The sequence below is a fragment of the Micromys minutus genome (genome assembly GCF_963924665.1).
Source record: "Micromys minutus genome assembly, chromosome: 8".
Lineage (NCBI taxonomy): Eukaryota > Metazoa > Chordata > Mammalia > Rodentia > Muridae > Micromys > Micromys minutus.
The window spans coordinates 56,234,746-56,262,600 of record NC_137977.1 but is presented as its reverse complement, the minus strand read 5'-3'; the positions used below and the strand labels follow the sequence as shown (position 1 = coordinate 56,262,600).

General features: G+C 36.2%; 1 protein-coding gene across 1 annotated transcript in view; it reads left to right on the top strand.

Annotated features, from left to right (window-relative positions):
• Nucleotides 1-27,855, top strand: part of DCC (DCC netrin 1 receptor) — a gene marked incomplete at both ends in the record, with an annotated part of 1,062,613 nt that overhangs the window by 784,054 nt on the left and 250,704 nt on the right. Inside the window, 3 exons of the mRNA XM_080920225.1 lie at nucleotides 13,658-13,806; nucleotides 14,415-14,553; nucleotides 20,651-20,700. Of these exons, the coding sequence (XP_080776351.1) occupies nucleotides 13,658-13,806; nucleotides 14,415-14,553; nucleotides 20,651-20,700 (338 nt within the window). The remainder of the gene's footprint in view (nucleotides 1-13,657; nucleotides 13,807-14,414; nucleotides 14,554-20,650; nucleotides 20,701-27,855) is intronic.

Here is a 27,855-nt window from a genome sequence, read left to right as displayed (position 1 = left end):
GTACTTTATTCCTCCTTTATTCAAGATGAAATTTAGTGTTCTTTGAGTGCAGATTAGAGTCATGTTCTTCACTTCATCCATCATTCTCTACACACCCATAGGTATATATACCAAGGCAATGACCTAGAGAAAGCTGTTTGGATGCAGCACAGGAGACTAGTATAACTGTGTTAAGTCTGCAACCTCTGATTTACTGCCCACGTCTGTCCTGCTGCTGCTATCTCTGAACAAGCCCAAATCCTCCAAGTGGTTAATAAACTTCTTATCTTTTGAATACTGAAAATAAAATAAACTTAATCCTCAGGGCGTTTCAGTCAACAGACCAGACCGAGAGACTTTTAGATGCTTCCTGGTGATATGGGACAGCCAGGTTTTCGTCCCTTTGTGGTTATCAGCCTTTCTCTGGGAAACATGTATGTGTATGGGCAGTAAAGATGCTTCTTGGAGATAAATGTCAGTCAGTGGAATCACAGAGTGAATGTTAATTTCAGGATCTTCAAGGTCAGATGTCTGTCCAGGGCTATTGTAGCTGAAATGTTTATTGTTGCTGCTTCTAGGAATGATCTTGGATCTCCCATTCTCTTTCCAAGCATCAAGGAAGTAAGGAAGAGAAACATTTCAACATGCACAGACAGTTCTCAGATGGGAAAAGTACCCTGAGACAATCTCATCTTTCTTTAGGGCAGTTATTTTGAATCCCTTATATATGATCAAAGTTTATGCTTACAGGTTCTAACTTAAGCAGAGAATAAACGACAAAACCAGCAGAAATGACCAGCCCATGTTCCTGAAAGGCAATGACCATATGTGCAAAAAAGGAAGAACAGAGCAGAGGAGATGAATAGATGCTTAAGCATCTTTCTTGGGTCTATTCATAGACATAGGGTTAGAAAGTAACTAAATGGGAACACAAGAAAATTAATGAGAAGGAAAGATGAAGAGGAAGTCTAGCCTAGGATAATAATTAGGGTAAATGTTCCATGAGTGCATGATGTAGCAATGGGAGCATTGTAAGGGACAGAAGCTCTAGTAGTCACCCACCCTACACAGCTTTTACTCAAGACAGTCCCTATTCGGTGTGGTGCAGTGTTTCTCATCTCAAAGAACAGTACTCAAGTTGCCAGCTATGCGTGTCAGTCCTGTAGGTATTATGGTTGAAATATCCCTAGTCTTCCTTCTATCACTGGAAGTTCTTAATGGTGCCTCTAAATCTCTGTCTTTTCATCACCACAAGCATCATTCTGGGTAAGGCTGAATTTCCCTATTTCTTAGAACTCCAGAATATTTAACAACTATGCCTCCAATGCCCCGATTTATCCCTTTAAATTTACTCTGTATTGTAGATTGATCACAGACTGCCAAAACCAATCAAGTGCTTTGTGAGTCTTAAATTCGAGGAAAGAGATGGGCTTTTACGAACTACTTCACCCCATGTCAGTTTTAAGAATCTATCCCACATTAGATTTCCTTGCTTTTGACTCTTCATGGTTCCTCTTGCCTCCTTGGACTATTAGTCCTATGGAAAAAAGGTATAGTGTTCTCCATCAATTATCATAGTTCCTGACACACTATTAAATATGGTTACAATTTAACAGGAATTTTATTTTTGTTATGAACCATGAATGGCTTAATATATATCTTTATAGCAAGGCAGGACCTATATGAACCCCATCATTTAAAATAAGGGAATTCAAGTTCAAAGACTTTAAAAATCTTGACCTTGTCCACATTGTCTTGGTGAGCTTTATAGATTTTAACCTATGATCCCTGACTCTTATGTGTATGAAGTTATACATATTTCTGCTAGCCTTTGCTATTAAATGTTAATTGAATAGGACCTTCTGGTACTTGCTGTATCAGGACATCTGGATTCTCAGAAACTTATGCTAGGAAAATAGAGTTCTAAATGTTTTCCTTAATATATAGTTCCTCTCCAAACAGATACTTTATCCAAGGCAGTTTCTTAGCATTTAAAGCCAGAAATAGATAAACAATAAATTGCATCCCCAAAAGAGATGGTATTTTTTGAGGTAGGATTTTTTGTTGTTATGTAGAAAAATCTGTTCACTTAGCTGTCTGGAAAAGATTGCTGTAACTTTCTCTTCTAACAAATGGCAGCAGGGTTCTTTTATAAAAGCAATCTATACATGTCTTTTATAGCTCTATTAAAACTACAAATATCAGATATTGATTCCTCCCGCACTGACCGCAGTACAAGCCTATTTCAAGAAAGACTGCTGGGACTTTGCTACATTATCACCATGGGAAACACTCTGGGTTGTGCATAAGCTAAAGACACCTGCTTCTCTTGTACTTGTCTATTTATAGAGAGCTGAGAATTTTGTGTGAAGAAATATAGTCCTGAAGTATATGTGAGTCCCAAATCAGTGTGAAGCAAGCAAAGGCCAGAAAATATACTTCCTGTAGGTGAAGTTTCTAAAGGAATGAAACAATAAGTTGGCCTCTGCCTAGTCTGGAAAAAAACCCCAGGAGAGTCACTCTTTGTGGACATATACAACTGGGTGAAAAGTCTCAATTGTTATTCGAAGAAAAACCTTTGCCATTTGATGAGATAGAACATCTCTTGTCAAGGTGGGACTTATTAGCATAATCCTGATGAGAAATATTAATGTATATTAATAATTTATATTATTATATAGTGATATATTAATAAATACTGGTATACTTTTCTTTAGTTTCCCATTATAGGTCACATCTATTCACAATTTTTCGAATCATTTATGTATTTATATTTCAAACGTTATCTCTTCCTGGTTCCCTCCTTTCCCATTCCCCTTCCCCAGCATCTCTGTGGATGCTCCCGCACCCACCCACCCACTCCCACCTCAACACCCTATCTGAGGAAAAGAGCCTTCACAGGACCAAGGTCTTCTCTTCCTATTGATGCCAGACAATGCCATCCTCTGCTACATATGCAGCTGGACCCATGGTTCCATCCATGTCAACTCTTTGGGAGCTTTTGGGCATCTGGTTGATTGATATGGTTGTTCTTCCTGTGAAATTACAAACAGGAGTTGGGAAGAGAAAAACACATTTTCCCCTGATTTTATGGCAAAGTAATAGAGTGCTGGGAATGAGTGAAGAACTCTTTCTGGTAGCAGCAGGACTAACCACTGGTTTACTTTGAATGCTTTTATCTGTGTGATTTCCCATAAACTTTATATGATAAGGCAACCCTGATAAAAGTTGTAAGGACAGTATGGGTCCACATGATTATTAAACAGCATAAAATGATCTTACTTCAGTGTTTAGGGCTCAGGTATTTGGTTCCTGACACTCATTTTCTCGCAGTTACCCTAGACTCAGTGAGCACACATCACTATTTCTATTTGAAATGACTGAAGTTCTTCATGGCTTCCCAGAAAATTCTTTTCAGAATTCAGGGTTTTGTGAGCAACCTTTTGTCAGAGTTGATTTTTTAAAGGTAATATCCAAGTTTTGTTTGTATTGAACTCCTGATCCTCTTGCCTTGGCTACCCAAGGACTGTCATACTTGATTAAAACTGAACCTTTAGACAAACATGTTGAGGATAACAGGAGTATGTTTTGAGCTTTCCTTAAATGTCATTTGTGATACTACGTTTTCTTCTCTAAACTTGGTAGAATAAAGTTTTAGGCACTAATGGTGAGTTATAAAACAAAGCAAAAAATCATTTATGATCTTGTACATTGTTAAAAAATTAACTTGCTTTCTTCCATTGTAATGAGCTTCTGTTATTTTGTTCCAATCAGAAAATCCCACACTAGCTTTTTCTTTCCATTTTTCAAAATTAATTCATAGGGTATTCTCTGTATTTTCATTTCAAATGTGATCCCCTCCTCCCTCTGCTTTCTTTCCCCTCCTCCTCCACTTGTTTCCATGAAGGAGCTCCTCTCCCAATCACCCTCTTCACCTCAATGACTTGACATTCCCCTACACTGGGAAAACTTGCCTTCACTAGACCAAAGGCCTCTTCTCCAATTGACGGCAGACAATGCTATCTTCTGCTGCATAGGCACCTGGAGCCATGGGTCTGTTCATGTGTGCTCAGTGGTTTGTGTTTTAGTCCATGGGAATTGTGAAGGATTTGGTTGGTTGATAGTGTTTTTCTTCCCACGAAGTTGCAAGCCCCTTCAGCTCCTTGAGTCCTTTCTCTAACTCCTCCATTTGGGTTCCCTTACTTAGTCTGATGCTTAGCTGCAAGCATTCTCAGCTGTATCTGCATGACTCTGGCAGAGCCTCTGAGGAAGCATCCATATCTGGTTCCTGCCAGTAAGTTCTTGGCAGTAGCAATAATGCTTGGGTTTGGAGGCTGCATTGCTGTGGATCCCCAGGAGAGGCAGCCTCTAAATGATCTTTTCTTCAATCCCTGTTCCTCTATTTGACCTTGTATTTCCTCCCATGAGTGTTCTGTTCTCTCTTATAAGAAGGACTGAAGCATCCAGATTCTGACCTTCCTTCTTTTTGATCTTCATAAAGTCTGTGAATTTTTTCTTTGGTATTCAAAGCTTTTGAAGGCCAATATCTGCTTATCAGTGACTGCGTGTCATGTGTGTTCTTTGGTGACTGGGTTGCCTCACTCAGGATGATAGTTTCTATCCATCCATTTGCCTGGGAATTTCATGAAGTAATTGCTTCTAATAGCTGAGTAGTACTCCATTGGTAAATGTACCATACTTTCTGTATCCATTCCTTGATTGAAAGACATCTGGGTTCTTTCCAGCTTCAGGCTTTTATAAATAAAGCTGCTATGAAAATGGTGGAGCATGTATCCTTGTTAGGTGTTGGAGCAACTTTTGGGTGTATTCCCAGGAGTGGAATAGCTGAGTCTCCTCCTATTTTCTGAGGAACCACAAGACTGAATTCTAGAGTGGTTGTACCAACTTGCAGTCCCACCAACAGTAGAGGAGTGTTTCTCTTTCTCCACATACTCACTAGCATGTGCTGCTCCTTGAGTTTTTGATCTTAGCTGTTATGATTGGTGTTTGATGAGATCTCAGGGTTGTTTTGATCCTTATTACTAGGAATCTTGAGCATTTCCATTACTAGGATGATATTAGGTGCTTCTTGGCCATCCAGTATTTCTCAGTAGAGAATTCTTATTTAGCTCTGTATTTTTAAATAGTTTTATTTAATTTAATTTTCTTTTGCCTCAATCTTTTTTAGAGTCCAAAATTTAAATCCCTCCAGTCCACACTTTGACTGTTCCATATTCCATACCTCCTCCCCCTCCCAACCTGAGTTTCCTAGAGGATGTCCTTCTCCCACCTGTACCCCACCAGACCTCCGAATTCCCTGGGTCCTCCAGTCTTTTGAGGGTTTGGTGCATCTTCTATTTCTGAACCCAGACAAGGCAGTCCTCTGCTGTATGTGTTGGGGGTCTTGAACAACCACGTTCGTGTATGCTACCTGGTTGGTGGTTCATTGTCTGAGAGATCTCTGGAGTCCAGGCTAGTTAAGACTGCTGGTCATATAGGGTTGCTCTCCTCAGCTTTTTTCAGCTTTTCCCTAATTCAGCCATAGGGGTCACCAACTTCTGTCCATTGGTTGGGTATAAATATCTCTCCATCTAACTCTTTCAGATGTTCGTTAGGTCCTTCAAAGAGCAGTCATGAGCTTTTACCCTTCAGAATGAGCCGGAAAGTTTTTAGGACTTTTAAAATATTCAGTATAGGTGACAAGCTAGGTTGTCCAGAGACCTTCAGTCTTTAAAGCTATACCTGTGTCTAACCCTGTGTCTCATTTAACTCATTCCAGGCTAGGCAGGCTCACAGCACAGAGATGATTATACTGCATGCCAAATTTTAAAATGACTGAACCAAGAAATTAGTTAAAATATCAGAAAAGAGACTAGAAAATCAGTAGGTAACAAACCTGTTTAATATTACAGACAGTTTTTGATGCTAAAAACATTTCAATCTCCCTTAAACAAGTAGCACACCGAAGGTTTGCGAGAGAACTTTCTACACAGCGTGTGCATCTCCACTTGATGAAAGTAGTGTAATGATCCACAGTCACTGTGGGTTCTGAACATTAACTCACCCATGTTTCTAGGTAGAAGGAGGTCCCAGCTTCTCTGCCTACCTTTAGACAATGAGGAGGATAACTATCTTGAAATACTGGACAGTTACTCTGAATGATCTCAAGGAGAGCACACTATAGGAGTTGCCAACATTAGCTAGCAAGAAGCTCAGTCTGCCATACTGCTTTTCATTTTACTATGTACTTTTGAAAAGAGTAGAACTGATCAGTAGTTACATTATATGCTTAGTTCCAGTTGGAAAAGTGTTTTATGAGAACGAAAACTCCCTTTACTGCACATAACCATGAGGCACATAGTCACTGGTCTTGCTTATGCCACATCATTTTTGTGCATACCGTCTGTGTTCATTACCCAGCAGGCACCAGGTGACCCCAGGATTCCTCCTAGAGGAAATGAATTACCCATCAAATTAAATTTTATTAATGTTTCATGATTCATAAAGTTCTTCTTTCTTCCTTAAAACTGTTTTTAAGGAAGAAAATTCCTTAAAAATTTTTTTATTAGTAGTTTTTACTAAAGGCTCAGCATTCTACCCTCCCACCAATTACTTAAAACGAATTGTTAGATTGATTTCTAGAATTATTATATACCTAGACATATTCTTTATTAAAAGCATTTTGGCATAAAAATATATGAATGTATTTTTGTCAGTACTTGATTTTTTTTAAAGGTTTGAAAGTATGCATTGTAATCTTTCTAGTTGCCATAAGCATAAAATACATGCAAAATAAAACGTAACATGGAAATAGTCAGAGTTTTCTTGGTGTGTGTATAGATTAAACATAATGATTTTTAAATACCAAAAGTTGCCACCAGGCTATCTTCTTAGCTCATTAGTTATTAATAATTTAAGGTCTAAGTGGGGTTCGCCTAGACATATTCTTACCAAGTACTGTAAGAACCTATTATATATTTCTAAGTTTTTTATGTGCTTACTGTGTTTTGATGTTTTCCTAGAAAATTCCTGCCTCAAAATATTTCAGAGTGCTAAAGAAAGCACAGAAGATAAAAACAGAGTACAGTCAAACTTCAAAGCTAGCTGTTCCTTGAATATAAACTTTTAAATGTGACCGGATATAAATAAAATCCAGCATTCCTGGGGGGTATAACCACCTTCACAGCCCTGTTGGAAGTCAGTTTTTCTGTAAATGGGAGAATTTTTTCTGGACTTCAATTCTAACAATATATTCAAATTTACTGTTAGTTACTGTGTTGTTAGTTCTACTATGGAGTGAATGAGAGGTTGAATAGGGCAAAGATATGTCCACACTAAAGGTTTTAGGTTTTACAGATTGATTGAATCTCCATAGTTATGTTTATTATAGTCAGGATAATATAGTCAGCCAGCTTAATCAAGTTTATATAAGCTAAACTGACATTCACATCTACATAGCACATGAGTTCTGAAACTTAGTTTTACTTCTCCGTATTTAATGCTGTGTTTACATTTTCTAGATCACGAACATCATTAATTTATAAATCTTCAATTTAAATAGGTTACAGTCTTGGAGGTGAGATAGGGGCCTCAGTGGTTAAGAGCACTTCCTGTTGTTCCAGGGGTTCTGGATCTAATTCCTTCAGTCACAAGGCAACATACAATCTTCTCTGATTCCACTCTCAGTGGATCCAACATTCTCTCTGGTTTCCTTGGGATCTACACATGAACCTGGTTCACAGGCGTGCAGACAAAGAATGTATGGAGAAAGTTATTAAATAACAGTTATGAAATAAAAATAATGTTTGATAGTTCCAACACAGATCAAGAAGGTTCACCACACTTTTAATTTCTTGGCAATGTTTTAAAGATTGAAATTCAATACAATTTATATGCTTGTTGCAGAAATGTTACTGGTTGGTTACCATAGTGAAAATTTTGAGGTATCTTAATAGCAGTATATTATCACGTTGTCACACCCTTAAACAAATGTAATTATTTGACCACTTAACCTTAGTGTGACTCATTAGGGCTGTTCATACTAAACTATAATATATATGCTTGTATATATTATATATGTATAATCATACATTCCTGTATATTCCTAAGCAATATGTAAGTTCTATTTTATACATATCTTATATTGTGTGTATTCTTATGTAGGTGTATCTGTGTGCTGTGTATGTGTGGTTAAATACACAATGACACTATCAAGTATATCATGCATTAGCAGAAAATTACCTATTAAAACTAAAAGCAAAATAAAGATATAATATCTCCCAGCCAAAAACAAAAAAAAATCTTTAACACTCCTGTGGTTTCTTACTTGAAACCTAGACTATATACATATATATACAAGAATAATATATATATTCTTTACTTTCTCCTTGACAAATTACCATCATATTGCATAAATATGTCAAGTTCAGTCAAAATTCCTTATGGTGATAATTATATTGCTAGTAGATTTTCTGATGTTGCACTGCCTATACACAGAACAGAAAGAGGTTTCATAGATTATATTATTAAACTGTTAACTACCAGATTAAAGATTCGAAAGGCAATCAAAGCATGCACTTTATTACCAATAATTGTGAGTAGTTTGGGAAATGAGTTGCATGTGAAATGTTCTTTTAGCAAATCATTGTCAGTAGAAATTTCTGCTAGGAAGAAGAGAACTTAGTGTGTAAAATCCATTCAGATCACTACAGAAGATTTCTTAGATTGCTCATTCTCAGCCTTAAAACTCACCCCCAAATCACTTTTAAATTATTAAGATGATAAAGAGAACCATCTTCAGATTTCTGTCCTGACTTGAGCATATATGACTTTTGGATCATTATTTGAATGACAACACATACAATGCCTTTTAATTTTTTTTTTCAGAATGAGGCATTTCTTTGGTTCTTCAAGAGTAATAGCTGTTAAATTGACAATTTAGGAACATTAGAAAGCATTGTACTTTACAGTCATTTAAAAGAAAAAAAACTTTAAATATTCAGATGTTCAAGTACATATTCGCTGACACTAACATTTGTCTTCATTTCAGATTTCCAGCTGAGAACCATCAGTGTAATGGCTGAAAGGCATTAGCTCAGCCAGTGTTCTCTGGGCTGTGGCATGCCTTTTTCTTCCTTAACCATTTCCTTGAAACCTTTAGATTCATATTCTTGGTTAGGACAGGTTTTTAAATCTCAAGAATGTAGATTATACAGACTGAATAAAAAATAACTCAGGTTTTTGGGATTTAGGAAACCATATTATAGCCAGATACTTTAAACAACATGACAAAAAAAAAGAAAAGGATACAAAATATAGCTGTACATAAGTTATGTGTCTTCATGCTTAAGAGTATAACATTTAAAACATTATTGGATTGGATATGACCAAATGAACTGTCAGCTTTTAAAAAGCTCAAACTTGCAAAAAAAAAAAAAAACCTAAAAAGACACATCAACTTTCTAATTACTAGTCTTTGATTAAAAGTTTATGATGGGTCAGAAGGAATGGCTCACTGTTATAGCAGAGAACTCAGGTTCAATACCCAGTACCTACAAGGCAGTTCACAAACTGTAACTCCAAGTTCCAGGAGCTGGAACATTCTCCTCTGGGGTCCAAGGGCAGCAAGTACACATGCTGTACACAACACACCTGGACAAAAACACTCAGAAGATAATAATGGTGATGATGAATAAGAAAAGGATAAGGATGTCTCCAAGGTGAACCGAATATTGTTTCACACCCTAACATAGTTAACGATCAGTAAATGAAATTTTAAAAGAGTAAATCACTAATTATTTTTTTAGAATGAAAATAGCCTGAGTTATTTTTAACATATTAGTCATTGCCTCTCGAAGACTCATGAACCCAGATGACAGAAACTATGAACACACACCTTCATATATTCATTTACTGTTTGGATAAAAGGAATTCCCATGACCAACTTCATCAATTACTTAATAAGGAATTCAGACACAAGCTGAATTAGGGAAGAATGCCGAACTTCCTGACGCTCATCCTCCCAACTATTGCCATTTTGTTGTAGTTTATTAATCCATGGCTCCCTCTCCCTTTCTTCTTTTCTTTTTAAAAATTGGTTCTTTTATTATTTACATTTCAAATTTTATTCTCCTTCCTAGTTTCCCCTCCAAAGACTCCGAATCTCCTCCTCCCTCCCTCTGCCTCTATGAGGTTGCTCTACCACCCATTTACCCACTCCTTCCTCAGGGGTCTAGTGTTCCACTATCTTGGGTCATCAACCCTCTACAGGACCAAGGGGTTCCATTCCCAGTGATGGCAGATGAGGCCATCCTCTGCTACATATTCAGCTGGAGTCATGGGTACCCTCCTATGTACTCTTTGATTTGTGGTTAAGTCCCTGGGAACATTTGGGTATCTCTCCTACCTCTCTCTCTTTTTCTCACCCTCCTACTTACTGCTCCCTCTCATCCTGTCCTCAGTACCATTGTATTGCGTGTGATTGATTTTGATTAAATATTTGACTAATATGTCACTTGAAGTTAATGTCCATCAAGGTCTTACTATAAAATGCTTTGTTACCCTATAATGCATATAACTATATATAATCACAGATTTCTGTTCCCAGTGTAAACAGTGGCATCTAATATATTTCATTTACTTCACTGTAACTATTTAACTTGTCCTTAGACAGAGGCATTACATCGAATTTCTACCATAATACAACATTAAAAATTTAAAGTGCAGTTGGTTAGACTGACATTGATTGATGAGTTACTTCCATAGATCATGCCTCTGTCCTAAAGTCATTTCATTATTTGAAGAAATAGGTAGCTTGAACTGAGATGGAAAGAAATTAGATTCAGCCTTCCACAAATTATTGTCCAGGGGGATCAGTATAAGACACATCTTGGAAATGATGAACAGTTAAACCCATTAGGTTTCTTGATTGACATACTAAAATGAAATGATATGGAATACTGGAACTGTTAACTGTATTGATTTCAGATCTAATACTCACCTTTGAGTATTTGTGAGTGTTCCATTTAACTTTTCTCTTCTTAGTAGCTCATATGCACATATCATGTATGTGATACCACACTAACTATACACCAACATATTTTCTAGAAAAGTACCTGAATACAAGCATAATTGTTTTACATTTATTTGCATGTATCTATAAATATACACCCATAACTGACAAGCAAAAACATATTATCCACATATTTTCATAGAACTAAAATCAAAACAGAAGTGCTACAAACTCTTACAAATGAATTTGTGCCACTGCTGTGAAAGATAAACACTTAGAACTCAACTTAAGTATTAGTGACACCAGGAAAGGAGCTACTTTAATCTCATTCAGCATATGGAATTTTGATGAGAACTATGCTTAATTGGTTTTATTATTTCTGTGTAAATATATTCACTTATTTAAGGCTGTGTTGTTTTAATATAGGAGAATATCTATGATATTGTTCCCATGTTATAAAACCTTAAATTATATCTTAAGGTATAGTAAGACACCAGATAACGAATTACCATTGAGACTTCACCCTAGCAAAGAGACTGTTCTCCATTGCCAGGCAGCCAGTGAAGCACTTGAAACAAACACTTCAGAATGGTCCTTGGCACTTCTGGTGTCTGTTCGATCTGCTTGGAATTCTCCTAAAAGTCTATTCCCATGCCTTCCTTGAATAGTGTCCAATGGCCATTAGCAATGTAGACTATTAAACTGATGAATAAGTGATAAGTGTTGGCACTTCCCATGGATACTAGGTCCAAATTAGGGAAGTAACAGCCTGATTTTCTGTAATCACCAGCATTTAATAAACATAAATAGCAATTACAAAGGACCCAGGCTCACATAAATACATACATAGTCCAACCTTACACTCATCATGATTCTAAAGACATCAGTGATCACTTGTATTAAACAATCACTTGTATTGTCTAATCAATAAGGACTACATGACATGACATGTAGTCCTTTAGGTTACTCAGTTTGTCGTGACTCAGTAATGACAGGGTTGATAATGTCACCAATAATTTTATCCATGTGAGACAACATTCTAAAGATGATTCCTGTATATCAAGCATGGTGCATAACTTGTTGACACAGTGGTTGCTTCCATTATTAGAGAATCTAGATAGTGCTTTCACTATTTTTACTGGAAACGTGATACTTAGCAGCAGCTAAGATCAGACAGAAGGGACACATTACTTCATTCTCAGGGCTTACAAGCATGAGCTGCATACACCCTATATTTCTTTTTTCTAAGAAAGAACAAGACTTCTACATTTTGGCCTTTCTTACTTTTGAGCTTCATAATGTCTGTGAGTTGTTTCTTGGGAATTCAGAGCTTTCTGGGGCTAGTATCTAATCATCCATGACTGCACATCATGTTTGTTCTTTTGTGACTGGGTTACCTCACTCAGGATGATATTCTCTAGTTCCATACATTTGCCTAAGAATTTTATAAAGTCATTGTTTCTAATAGCTGAGTAGTACTCTATTGTGTAAATACACCACACTTTCTGTATCCATTCCTCTGTTGAAGGACATCTGGGTTCTTTCTGGAGTGCTAGAAATGTCTGTGAATTTCACATACTTCATTCTCTGTTTCCCAAGCCTCAAGATTGTTTGGCTTCCTACAAAGTTGATGATTGTTTTCCATTAGTGATATGTGGATGTGCATTCTATCTATTTCTTACACAGTCTCTGATCTGATGGGAAGACTTTCCATCATACATCCAAGGCATACGTGTCAGTCTCCCAGTTCCTAGATTTATTCTGCACCAGGAAATCAGGACGTATAGACTTAAAATCTGTCACAAAATTTTAACTATTATATAATTCAGCACACGTGTTAATCAAATCACGAGTTAGTTGTAGTGTTTGGCCCTTGTATTTTACATTCTTCATTTGAGGAATAATATTGTAACTCAGCAGGAAACACTCTTGAAATATTTCCATTTATTCCAAATATAAGCTGCATAACCAGATTGAAATATTAACATCTACTTATAGAGAAATATGAAAATTTGTGACCCTTCACACACAATGGAACAGGAGGGTTTGGATTATAGATAATGGTTCCGTGATATCTAATTTTATTTGTAAACAAAGTATTTTTATCTTTGATCAAGTAATTGTTATGAGAAAATATAAACAAATGAACTGGAAATAAAATTATTTATAAAACATTAAAGGAACCAGAATCTGCTAAATGATAAGTCCCTGACCTAAAGACAATGAGATGAATTATGCATAGGTGTGTTGTTTATTTGACTAAGTGAAATCATAATCTTAAAGTTATAAGATTAAAGTTATAAATTGTAGTCTTTTTCGGTAGCTGTTAGCAATATACACACAAAAGTCTATTAGCAGAATGGAATCATTTCTAAATTAAATTTTAGATTGGGAATATTACTTCTTTCTGTCATTATCCTAAACATTTATAATCTAGCCAGTCTCTTCAGATATGAAATGAATTATTCAGTTCATATGATCTTTCCTTTGAATCAAAACTGTTCATGAAATTTAATTATTGTACTTTCATATTATATATTAACATCATTTTTTGTTACCCTACAAACAGTGCAGATGGTTCTCTCTTCCTTGAACTATACAGATTAAACATGTGTTTGTTTTGAGAAAGCAAGTACCTTATTTGCATCAATTTTTTTTTATATACAGTGCAAGTTCCAGGGCCAGTAGAAAACCTGCACGCTGTATCTACCTCACCTACCTCAATTCTTATTTCATGGGAGCCCCCTGCCTATGCAAATGGTCCAGTACAAGGTTACAGATTGTTTTGCACTGAGGTGTCTACAGGAAAAGAACAGGTGGGTAAGAAATGAGTCCTATGCCATCCATCTCCAGGATGACTCTAGAGCCAAAGATACGGGGCACTTGCCAGATCCCGATACAGCTCATCGCTTAGCATGATTACAGAACCACTGATTATTTCCAAGTACAGTTGTTGTGAGTTAGAGAGAAATAGCTTGAATATACACCATGGCATTTAGAGACATAAAGCTAATGGCAAATTGTCCGAGAGTTTCAGTATCTGTGGACTTAGTTCTTCAAGAGAATGGCAATCTGTGTGTGATGTCTCAACAAATTATTTAATTTGGGGGCATTTCTATTAGTCAGGGTTTTGATGTGGGTAGAATAACCCATACTACTCAGTGCTCTGGGTGGTTTAAACAAATTGAAGCTTAATGACTACAAAAGTTTCAGGATAGTGGTTTAACATGGAGTCTGCAGAGTACTTGGGCTTTAGTGGGGGGAGTGTCTGAGTCAAGGATGGTTTTATAGCAATTCATTAAAGGGCTAGAGTGTGTTTCTATGAAGGAGTATCTAATGTTCACTTCACTGACTACATAGAACGGCTGCCATTTCTGCTCTAATGTGCTTCCTCAATAACTATTCTGGCATTTTATGTCTGCAGAATGTAGAGGTCGATGGACTATCCTATAAACTGGAAGGCCTGAAGAAATTCACGGAATATACTCTCCGACTCCTTGCTTATAATCGTTACGGGCCAGGAGTATCTACTGACGATGTAACGGTTGTTACCCTTTCAGACGGTAAGTGAGGAACAGGGAAGCGCCTGTTGAGACATGAAGAACTAATGCTGCGTATATGTTATTGATTCGGTTGTGTTCTTTGAACTGACACTCTTTGTGATGTTTTATCTTTAGTTAAAAACATAGGCACCTTATTCACAGTACTGTACCCAAAATTTGATTTATGACTGAGTTGCATACACTCTGTCAGGAGAGATCAAGGGATAATCCCCAAACTCTAGCTACAGTGTAAGAGGTCAGATTACTTTTGTGTGTGTGTGTTTGCTCATTTTTATACATTAGAGTAAACATGCTTATTAGTGTGTGGAAAAATATAGATGGCATGTTTCTTTCATTTATCATTTTTAAAAGGCACAGATGATTAAAAGTATAAACGGTGGACTATACAGCTTCATTAGGAAATATACCCAAAGGAATTTTGTTAAGTAAACATGCACTTGAAATATTAGAAGTGAGCTTGAAGTTGCACACCTTCATTTTTTTCTTGCCTAACAAATGAAGATTAGACATATTTTTCAAATGAAGTAAACGGAGGAATAAATCATACTGAAGATAATAGATTTAACTGAATAGTGTCCTCGGAAGCTGCTTACCAAAGGAATAAATGATAAAGAAAGCCTGGGAAATTTAATAAATGTTTCAGGCTAGTGTATGGCTGACAATGGGACTGTGGAGATTCAGGCAGGTGCATTGCAGAGATGTCCCCATGAATACTAAAATGACCGAAAGCCAGCTTGAGGCAGCATGGCTTCCCTGTTAGTATGTTTAGTTTTATAAATTATTGATATTTTGATTAAAACTGCCTTCAATTTTTGATTCTTGACCTAACAGTCTTTAATCTGGGAAAGTATTGCGGTGGGAACCTCACAGAATATCAATGGTTGGAAGAAAGACATGCATGTTTTTAAGGTTACTCCAAAGAGAATCCAGGATAATGCTCATTTGCAATTTCACTTAAGCGGGTATCTTAATGTTAGGCCACTTCAGTATTAATTTTAATGTAATTCTTTTACCAAACCATCTGATTCTGTTATTCAAGACAGAACAGAATATGCACTGGCTGAATAAATTACTTTATAGCTTATAATTATAAAAATAAAAGAAAAACAAATGAAAATGAGTATTTTACATAATTTATGTAGATTTCATTCACACTCTGAACTGTAATACCGAGGCCTTATTCTCCACTTTGATTTTAAATGTCATAAGTGAGAAAGACAGACTGTTACTCATTAGTCCAGGAATTATCCTGTGAAAAGGCTGTAGTGCTTAGAACACTGTCTGTCATTGATAAAGAAACTCTGTAGCTATTACCTTAAGTGAATGTAGTTGTTGGGAAAGTACTAAATTTTCTTTATTAGATGGATTGGAGAAGAGAAATGGGGGATTATGGGATACTCCTCTGTGGCACCCCGACCTCATTGGTAACCACCTTTATAGCCAACTCTCAGCCTTTATTAGGAAATAAAGCATGTAGTATTGGCTTCCACCTTGGCAGTTCCGAGTTCCCTTCTCTCTGTTCCAGCTCAGGCTTTCTCTTCTCTTTCATCCCCTGTTATTCATTATGAGTCATGTATCACATTTAGATGAACTGACTTTCATTAAATGATCTCCCATCTCCACTCCTAGTTTGCACAGCAGTGGTCTCCATTGATATTTTGTGTCATAAATAAAAATTAAACAGGATAATCTAAGCACACACTGAAAGAGGGAAGGGCACACATAGCAGTGTTATGTGCACCAATATGTATTTCTGATTTTGCTTCTGTTAAACTTGTCAGATAATCTTCTATTATGGGTTTCTACCAAATTGTGAAATTTGTAGTGTTAATAAGATTGTTTCATCCAAAGCTCTACAAAGGATTTCTATAAAAGTAAACTGTAGGATTTTTTACTTTGAGGACTGCTAATTTAGCATGTAACTATATATGTTTGCAACTGTGTGATTATCAGAGGATAATCACTGAAGGAAACCATCCCACAAAATTTATACTGGCACAGAGAAAAAAAATTCTTTATGACACAATTAAATTGAGAAAGTTATTGTGTAAACTCAATATTCTAATGATTTTCTAGGTCTGCTAAATTACTTAGAAATACCTTTATTCAGATACCTGTCATTTTTAATGTAGCTCTATTACAACGTTTTCTTCTGGATAGAGGCATACTTTTTACGTAATATCCTTTTTCTAATATGCTACTGCTTGACAAATACCAATAACCTTGATACATTCAAATTATTTAATTTTAGGTACTATGTAGTTATGTTTGCTTTCCATGAATATTTACTTAAAGTAGTTGCATTAAATGGTCTAAACAAACTATTAATTATCTGTAGCTCAAGATCCATGAGCAGAAAAAAAAATTCAAGGGCAAATTAAGCATCAGGTTTTGCTCATTACTCTTATAACTAATGTTCATGGCTTCTAGCTTAAGCCATTATCCACTTCTTAAGTGATTCGTATACTACATACTTTTTGACAAAATTCAAACCTAAGTGAAGTCAAAGCATCAGAAACAGGGCTGTATGTATGTATGTGCCTGTAATTCCAGAACTTAGGAGAAGGGAACCTGAACATGGCAAGTTCTGTGTCATCTTAGAAACTCAGGGAGAGCCTCAAATGACCAAACACCAAAAACAAATACAACCAAGCAACCAACCACCACCAACAACAACAATAACAAAAACAAAAGGCACTGTTTTGTGATCAAAGCCTCAGCTTAGTATGTTTGTAGAGAAGATACATTAAAACTCATTGAGTTAATGTGGTCAATTAAAATAGGAATACAGCAGCAAGTATTTCTCAGAAATGAATTCAAATGCCTCATTTATTGAGATGCCTTAAGAAGTATGGAATGTGATCTACCCTCATCCTAACATGTACAAAGCAGTAGGCTCTACCCTACTGAGAAAAATCTCTGACATCTTCTCATCAGCTTAATGATACACTGTCAGGGATGTCTTTCTATTTTGAAAATAAACATTTCCTCCCTCTGCACCACTGTGAAAGATGAAATAGGCAAGGGCATGTGTGGTGTGCTCACTTCCATCCAGCATCTAATCCTATCTATTACTGATGGGTACCCGCAATCCTGAAGAAGAATTCTCTGTTTGCCCTGCAACAAAAACAGCGAATGTGCTGTCTATGAAAACTAAGAGAGTTTTCTGTTGTAGAAAATTAACACAATAAATCAACACTGTAAAAGTAAAGATTTTTGAGTTTCATCATATCAATTATTAACATTTAATAAATATAATTTGATGCCTATAACATGCTCATTTTCATACACACTGATCTCCTCTGTTGTGTGTGTGTGTGTGTGTGTGTGTGTGTGTGTGTGTGTGTGTTAGAAATTAGAAGTTAGTGACTATTTTAAAAACGTAGTAGCATTTGAACCTATCACATCTCTTACAGCCACAGGTCCCTGGCCAAATAAAGAAATCTAACACACTCTGTCCTTCCTCCACAATTCAGTCATTAGCAGTTGTTACAGATTCAAACCATAACTGAGATGATTACCAGAGTTTGCTTTTAAAAGAAAGTATGTTTTCAGATGTTTGCAAATTTATGTGAGGTAAAGCAAGCAGATACTCTTCACCAAAGGTAAAAATTAAAATCACATGTGGGCTATAAATAAGTTAATTGTGTTCCAAGAGTGACTGTTAACTTGAAACACAAACATTACTAACACTGAAAGAAGTAAAGACATACATAAGCCACCCACCAGAAGCTCTCAGTGTACAGGACAAAGCATGCTTTACTCACTTTTCGTATGACTGCAGTCAAGTTCAGACAGTGTCTCTTTGAAGTTAACCAAGCCAAATCAAAATTATTTAGTAATTATGAATACATGGTTCCCACGATGAAAATAAATTAATTGACTTAAAAAAGTTTGTAATATTCTGAAAAAAAGTTTTGGCATACTGTACATAGAATTCATGTTGGAATAAGGATGAAATTAAAAAAGAAATATGCTGACTGGTTAGTCAGTGTAGCCTTTGTATGTGTCAGAGGCAGACAGAACTTAACAAGAGGAAGATGATCTATGAACAGAGGAATTATATTTTAGATGTATTAGCTTGAAATCTGTTTTTTTTTTTTCAAATAAAAATGTAAAAAGTAAGAGAGCAGTTTGAGAAGCAGGTTGGCAGTAAAACAGGCAGAGTGGATGATGCTGGCCATGCCTCTCTGGGGCTGCTGCTACCATGTGTGTGGTGGGTCCCATCTTGGAAAATGGTACATTGTTTCCAGCAAGTAAAAGGAGGATGGATCCTCTATAGGAAGTATCTGAGAAGGGTCAAACAGGAGGAAACTCCTGATCTCCCAGGCACATAACCTTCTGTCTAAATGACAGCTCACATATGAGAGTAAGACCAAGATGCTGAAAAAAAAAATCACTAGGAAAGAAAGACTACTGCAGACCAAGGTCTATACTGGCCAGAGGAAATAAATTATTATATTTGGGAGGTTTTATTCTCTTATGATTTTTAAAATTTATGGGTAAGTGCTTTTTAGACGTTTTGACCCAGCACCACTTCAATGTGTATGTAACAAAATTATATATATTAAAGCAGAGAAAATTAAAAGATAATACCTTTTATACTACTTCCAAATATGTGCATTTTGGATTTACACATAAGCCTAACAGTATCCTCCATATTGATCATTAGCATTAACATTTAGAAAACAAATGGATACTATATTTCACACTTTGCTAAAAGTCATTAACTAAGACGGCTGAGGTGTTCCCTAACTTATGGAATAATATTAAAGAATAATTAGTGATTTAATTAACACACAACACTGAAATTTTTTAACAGAATACATTGGCTGCAATTTTTATCAAACTCTAACAGGCTCAAATCAGAGCAAACTATATTATTTTCACTTTCATCATGTTCATAAAATTTTAGGAAACAGTCCTTAAGTATATCTTCCTTTCTCTTCTAGTCACTGGTTCTATGACAATGAATTGATCGTCAGTTTGAAGAATACAGAAATTAGTCGGGGGGGAGGGGATGCCCTGATGGCGAATAAATTTTCAACAAAAATCAGTATAGGATAAACTCAAATTCAAGTTGAAATGCTAGTACTCTATAAAATAGCCAAAACTACCAACCAACCAAAACCAAAAACAACCCCCCCCCAAAAAAAAACCTGCATACACTATCAAATTAACATGGAAAGAAGAGGAAGCAGAATAGTGAGTCATAAAAAGTCCAGAGTCACCCAGTCCTATCACAGTCACAACTGAGTAACAAGTTAAAATAAGAAAAAATTTAATAAAAAATGTCACTAAGAGGTTCCCGTTGTTATGGTGGGCAAGGAGTTTTATTTATTTGCAATTCAACTTTGAGAACTAGAAAGTTTCTGGAATCATAACAGCTACCTGGTCAGTGGTTGTCTTCAAATTGCTCCCATGACTGGAGACAGACTCTCTGAACTTAGTAAATATTCAGTACAGCTGTCAAAAGGGAGCTGCAGAAGTTCCTTTAGGAATGACAGAAAATCCCCAAAGAAAACTAAATATGTCCTTTAATAGAATCTATGGGCTGAACGCCATCGGGAAGCCTGCTTTCTTCTACGTCATACAAGTTAAATTATAAACAGCTAAACAAACAAAAACCAAATCTTTATGTTCACTCTGTGTGAGACAATAGTGACAGCATTACAGGAATTCAGCAACCCTGGTGTCTGTTACTGTGATATATCCCACCATAAACAATACCAATCCCGAAACATCAAAGTAGGATAATCCTTGGAAGCCACTGTGTTTTTATAGGTTCTCGCAGGTGGATTATCACAGAGCTGGAATGAGATGGCCTTTTTTGCTATCACACTTGGTGCTCTTTTTGTGAAATAGTTTTTGGGGACTCAGTAGATGGATAATGAACTGACCTGGCCCATGAGACAAAAATTAGATAAGCGTTTATTTCTCTTCTCTCTGAGGTTATTGAAAAGGGCTGCCTGCTTGCATTAACTTTCTGGATTTTCAGTACAAAGTTTGAGATATAGTTTCTCTTTTCATCAGTGGGCTGGGATTTCTTTTGCAAGGCTTCGCCAATAACCATCACATCTTATTTGATTCCTTTCAGTGCCAAGTGCTGCACCTCAGAACATCTCACTGGAAGTGGTAAATTCAAGGGTAAGTCGGCCAATGGTTATTGCTTTATTACCTATTATGGACTACTCTGTTTACCGTACTGCCAAGTAACATAGGATGTTGGCATGTACAAAGTTGTGTTCAGGGCAACACATTTTCTTTGACCAGAGTTACATACATAAAAATAACAAACTGTTTTTCTACATATGATTGTGCAGGTATTAGTGTGTGTGCGCAGTGGTCAGTCTAACATGAAGCAAGCTTATTTCTCTTATCTATCTACTAACAGATATAAATCTAATATGCGATCACACTACTTTAGTTCACAAAAAGTTAAAACAATATTGAGCTCAGTAATCTTTTCTATCAATATAATCTTTTAATTGAAAATGTATACAATATATTTAGATTGTTGTTTTACAACTTCTTCCATATCCTTCCAACCTCACCTCAACAACCATCCTAGCTATGATCTCTCTCTCTCTCTCTCAAAACAGGCAAATAAAAACTCAAACAAACCAGAATTAAATGAATGAATAAAATAATGAAAAAGAACAACACACACACACACACACACACACACACACACACACACACACACACACACACAAAACCTGTAAAACACAAAACTAGAAACTGTGGTATCCAAGCAAAGGAACAGTGAGGAGAGAAAACAGTATGAGTCCAAAAACATCTACAAAACCATTCTTGAGCTTTGTTTTGATGTTGTAGCATGAGCTCCACCCTTAAGCATTGTTTATACCCAGTGGGAGTCCTATGGAAGAAACTTCTTTTCTTGACAAGCAGCTGTCTATTGGAAATTGCTCCATATTTGGAATCAAGACATTATGTTCACTTTCCAGTTTCAGAATCGGGACCATTTAGGATTTGGACCTATGCATGCCCTGTGCACGAGGTCATAGATTCTGAGTTCATCTGTGTGTCAGTCCTCCTGTGTCTGAAATATACTGTCTCCCACAAGCACTCTACCTTTTTCTGAGGACCTCTTTGAACGTTGATGGGTAGGATTTGATGAGTGCATCCCATTTAGAACTGAGTGTTCCAAGATCTTTCAGTCTCTGCACATTGTCTAGTTGTAAGCCTCTGTATTATTTCCTATCTTCAGGAGGAGAAAGCATCTTTGACAATCGCCAAGTGAGTAACAGATGTGCATGTATAGCAGGATGCACTTAGCAGGCATTTTGTTGCTTTCTTTCTTTATTAGGACAGCAGTACTTGAGTTTCTTTTATGTCCATGGTATATCTAGTCTTGCTACTTGGACACCTGTGTAATGAGTGTCAAAGATGGGTTTTATATCATAAAGTAAGCCTTGCATCCAATCATGAAATGGTTGTTTTACAACATTTGTGCCACTACTACAATAGTGTTTTATTAAAACAGGTCACAATTTTATAGAAAGGGGCTTGATCAGAGTTGGCATTTATATTTTTCTATGGTAACCATATGTAGAGTACCTACCAGTATTGTGTGTTCTATATATTAATGATCTATCTTATTCCTTCTTCTTTCCTCTCCTTCATTTAATTCTTCTGATCATAGCTCCCCATTTCTCTCTAATTATACTTGTCTTTCCCCCTTTTGACTGACCCATCACTCTTTTCTAGTCCTTTATTCTATTCCTTATTTCTGTGGTTATTTAAACTAACAAAGGCTTATAGCTCAAGTCCATATAGAAGAGAAAAAACATTGTATTTGTCATTTTCAGACTAAATGACATAACATGGTTATTCATCATGGTTAACAAAGGCTTATAGCTCATATTCACATATAAAAGAACAACACTATATTTTTTATTTTTCATCTGGATCACACTCTCATAGGATGTTTGTTTTCTCAGCTTAATCTATTTACCTGAGAACTTCACAATTTTTTAACAGCTGAATAATATTTCATTGTAAATGTACCACATTTTCTTTATCTATTCACCTACTGATGAACATCTAGGTTATTTCCAGTTTCTGGATATTATAAATACAGCAGCAAGGAACATGTTTGAGTAAGAGACTCTGTAATAGAATATAGAGTCCACTGGGTATAATTCCAAATGTTTTATAACTGGTTCATGTATCAAATGTATTCTCAGATTCCAAGGAACAACCATTATGATTTCTATAGTCATTGCTCAAGTTTACACTTTCACTAGTAATGAATGCATGTTCCCCTTACCTCACATACTTGTCTGTATGAGAAAAATTGTTTTGAAAGATTTCTTAGATGAACTGCATTTTATATAATTTATACCCTCCTAATTCTGTCTAGTATTCTTGACATCCCATGCACTCTCACAAAGTCATAATCCCTTCTTTAATTATTTATTTTTTGTGTGATTACATATGTGTTTATATATCCAGGATGAACCACTAAAAATCAAATATTGTGTGCAAGAATCAGTTCATGTACAGATCCATGTATAATTAAATCAATGTCCTTTAGGAAGAATTATAGAACAGTGAGCAGAAAGATTTTAGCAGCCACAGAGCCAGGACATATTTTGATAGATAGTGTCCCCTAGGCACAGCAAAAGATATGTATGAGTGAAATTTCAACAATTGTGGTTGCCAGATGAAGACCAATATGATGACAGTTGTTGATGATGCACTATATATAGGAGATTTGTGCACATGATACCACTCTGGATGAAGAACTAGAAATGTCCAATTGGTGAGGAATCCTGGATATTTTCTAAAGTTCCCAAAGATGTCCTTATGATGTCTATTATAAATCTCAGGGCTTTTGGGCATGTTTTGCCAGTTTGAACTTATGATTCAGGCAAGTTGAACTTAGCAAAGATTTTACAGAATCTTCTTATTATTCATATTTCATACACTTAAACTATATATTCTGAGGGCTATTTGGGGGTTAAGATTTGATTTATTTTTTATCCTCTTCAACTTCGTTGAAACCATTGCTACTTAGTATGTGTACAGAGAGTATTCTGACAAAGAGATTAAATATATAACAGAACCATTTCCTTTAGAGTTTCTACTTAATTCTCTTATCACATGTAATTTAAACTTCATCATACATATTTCTAATGTTTCCATTTCAGGGTGGCTCTGCAGTCAGAGTTTGCTTTACCCTTTCAATGAGTTTTAATGAGATTTCCTTCAAGTCATTCATTTTTGAAAAGAGGGAGGTTTAATAATAGTCTTAAATTAAATGAACTTAGGTCTAGTGATAAGGTCTCTGATTTTAATTTAGCTCATGGAAGTTGCCCTTATAGTTGGAATGGTTGATTAGTCAGAGAACATGAATAGGTTCAATCCTGATAGTAGGTGAAGGCACTATGTGATTTGATTTTAGAAATTGTAAAACTGTTCACTTATAGAAAAAATATTCACTGGTATAGGCTTAAATATGTTTAAACTAGATAAATGCAATTATTTTAATGTGAGATCTAAAATAGGTATATGACTAATTGCATTCATTATTTATAACATTTAATGAGCAGATAACAGTGGAAGTCAGTAAAGTACAGCCGGTATTTTGTGCCTGGAAATATGCTGAGCAATCCAACTATCCCTTCACGTATGTGTCTTAATTCTGTAACTACTACTCATAAAACAGATTACAGTAATATCAGCACTGAGCATTTAAGAAAGTCAATAAAACAACCATTATTATCTAGGGTTTATTTATATCTCATGAATGATAATCAAATAGGTAAACAACTGGAAAATTCACCCCCAAAGTGACAAGTTCTTTGAGAAGAATTAGCCACACCACTGTGATCATAAATGGATTGGAAGACATAGAAAGGGATGGCAGAGGAGCTAAGGCCAGTAGAGAGGCGGCTAGTGTAGTGGGAGCTCAAAGTAATGCCTTGCTAGTAAACATAGCTTCTAGTGAAAATTCTTTGAAGACAAAATTTGACACAAATTATACAGTGAGATTGGTCATCTAGAAGTACAACGTTTGGGGGCAAGAAAAGAACTGAGATGGCCTTACATTGGCTAATAAGTAGAAGGGTTTTACAAAATTTGGGAACTGTTAATCTTTCCAGGTGCAGATGATAGATAGAGTTAGGTGATGACAAGAAATCAACTGCCCCAAGAAGGGTACAAAAATCGACATAGCGTTCAGAGATGAAACAGAACGATTGTTGGCTTGAGACTGTTTTTCTCATAAGTGGAGGAAGAACATTTGATAATACCTAAATGGAAATTAAATGTTCCAGAGGAATTTTATTGCTTTGATAACTTTGGCTGTTTTCATTTCAAACTTGTGAGATATTACAATTTCTAGAAACAACGCAGAGAGTAAATTTAACTATGCAGAAAATAGAAGGAAGGAGTACAGGAATGAAATCCTATTGTTAGACAAGATGTCACTAGACTTAGTAAATAAAGGAGGACAGAGTTTACTCTTGTTAAGTAGAACAAGATCAGAGAGGACAGTAGATTCTGGTCTTTTTGAAGCTGGAAAGATAGCCAGTCCAGCAAAAGTTCATCATTACATTATAATGTCTTGCACAAAAAATTAGTGACTATTTGAAGATGGAAAGAGAGGCTCTGTGGTCAGCCAACATTATAGTGACCAACACCAACTTTTTTCATTTTTATTGGCCATTTTATTTATTGAAATTTCAAATTCTATTTTTCTTCACAGTTTTCCCTCTACAAACACCCTTTCCCTGTCTCTATGAGGGTGCTCCCCCACCCTTCTACCCACTCCTGCCCCAGCACCCTGGTATTTTCCTCAGTCATCTAGCAGCCACAGACCAAAATGGTTCCCCTCCCAGTGATACCAGACAAGGCCATCCTCTGCTACATATGCAGCTGTAGCCATGGGTCCCTCCATATGTACTCTTTGGTTGGCGGTTTAGTCCCTGGGAGCTATGGAGGGGGGGGTCTGGTTTGTTGATATTGTTGTTCTTTCTATGGGATTGCAGAATTTATTCTTATTTCCATAACTAGCTACTTCATTGTGTTGTCAAAGAATTGGTGGGCTTTGGGGGAGAAGGTGTAACTTTGCTGGGCGAAAGAACAAGAACATTAGGACTTTTGGCAAACAGGGAGGCTCATTCTTTTAGTTTATCTGTTGCTTTTGGGAAATATTCATATTTGAGCAACTTAAGAGAGGAAAGGTGATTTTGCTCACAAGTCCATATTACTGTATGTTACAGAGGGGCAGTACAGCAACAGCCACATGCCAGAAGTAGCCATGTTTGATGCACAGTCAAGCACAGAGGGCCACAGGTTAGCAAAGATTCTAGAACTTGCTGGCTCTCTAGTTTCCATTTACTCTATAGCTCAGCCAGTGAAATAGTGCTTATGGTATTCAGTGAGGGGTTTACCACCTTAAATAAGCCAATTAAGAATGAATGGAATTTGAAGCTATCATCCTGAGTGAGATGACCCAGTCACAAAGAAACACTTATAGTATATACTCACTTATAAGCAGATACTAACCCATAAAGTTTGGAATACCCAAGAAACAATTCTCAGAAATTATGAAGCTCAAAGAGAAGGAAAGCTAGAAAGCAGATGCCTCAGTCCTTCTTAGAAGGAAATCAAAACGTTCATGGGAGGAAATAAAGAGACAAAAAGAGAGCAGGGATTAAAGACAAGATTATTCAGAGAGTGCCTCAACTGCAATCTACCCCATAGGCAGCCACTAAGCCCAAGCACTATTGCTGATGCCAATTAGTGCTTACTGGAAGGAATATGATATGGATGCGTCTTCAGAGGGTGTGCCAGAACCATACTGATACAGAGGATACTGATACAGAGCCATACTGATACAGCTAACCATCAGACTGAACACGGGGACCCCAATGAAGGGGCTAGAGAAAGGACTGAAGAGCTGAAAGGGTCTACAACCCATGGGAAGAACAAAATTATCAACTAACCAAACCCACCACAGCTCCCAGGAACTAAATCACCAGCCAAAGAATTCACATGTAGAGACCTATGCCCCAAGGTACATATGCATCAGAGGATAGAATTTTCTGAAATCAATGGGAGGAGAGACGTCTGGCCTGCCATTGGATCATTTTCCCAGTGTAAGGAATGCCAAAGTGCTGAGGTGGGAGAGTGTGGTTGAGAGAGGGACCACTTTCATGGAGGCAATGGGAAGGGGAGGGGTATAGGCCTGTGGGAAAGGGATAACATCTGAAATGTAAGTGCAGAGAATATCCAATGATAAAAGAAAAAGGTAAAAGAAACTATTTCACAGACACGGTCACAGTCTAGTATATTCTAGGCAGGTCTCATTCAGATTCCCATCCTAGGTGACTCTGTAGTCATCAAGTTGACAACCAAAAGTAAGCATAACCTGATGGTCTTTAAATTGTCTACTAAGGTCAAATGAGGTAGAGACCTACTAGAAGATGGTAGATTATGATAAATGGAAAAGTCCATGAATTATTTTATTACCACTACTTTCCAAAGTGCCAGTTCTTATAAAAGCTCCAACATACAACAAAGATACATGCACCACAATGTTCATAGCAGCTCTATTTATAATAGCCAGAAGCTAGAAAGAACTCATATGTCCTTCAGTAGTTGAATGGATAGAGAGATTGTGGTACATTTTCACAATGGAGTACTACTCAGCTATTAGAAACGATGAATTTATGAAATTCTTAAGAAAATAGATGCATCTAGAGAATATCATCCTGAGTGAGATAACCCAGTCACAAAAGAACAGACATAATATGCAGTCACTGATAATGTGATACTAACCCCAGAAAGCTCTGAACACCCCAGAAACAATTCACAGACTAAATGAAGTTCAAGAAAAGAAAAAGTAAAGAAAAAACAACATTATGCTTAATCCTTACACACCAAGAAAACTTTGACTAATTCCAGGTTACATCCTGTTATACATGTACTTTATTCTCATTGTAACTAGTAAGATTTTAATGCACACTATCAAACCTTAAAAAAAAGCACTGACAAAAATGTATTCATATACTTTTATAAAAATGCTTAAAATTTGTATATTTATCTTTGTTTTATAAAATAAAGTTGTTCAAAACTAAAAAATAAAAAAAAGCTTACAACACCATGATATGATAATAGGATATTGTTGATCAATCTACTTCATTCATTATATCTTGATACTAAGTTTCATGCTAAGGGAATAGACAATAAAAAGAAATCTTACTTTTAAGTGGTTTATGATCTTTGTGAAGTTAGGTCCAAGGCAGAAGATTAGCTGTAAATCAACAC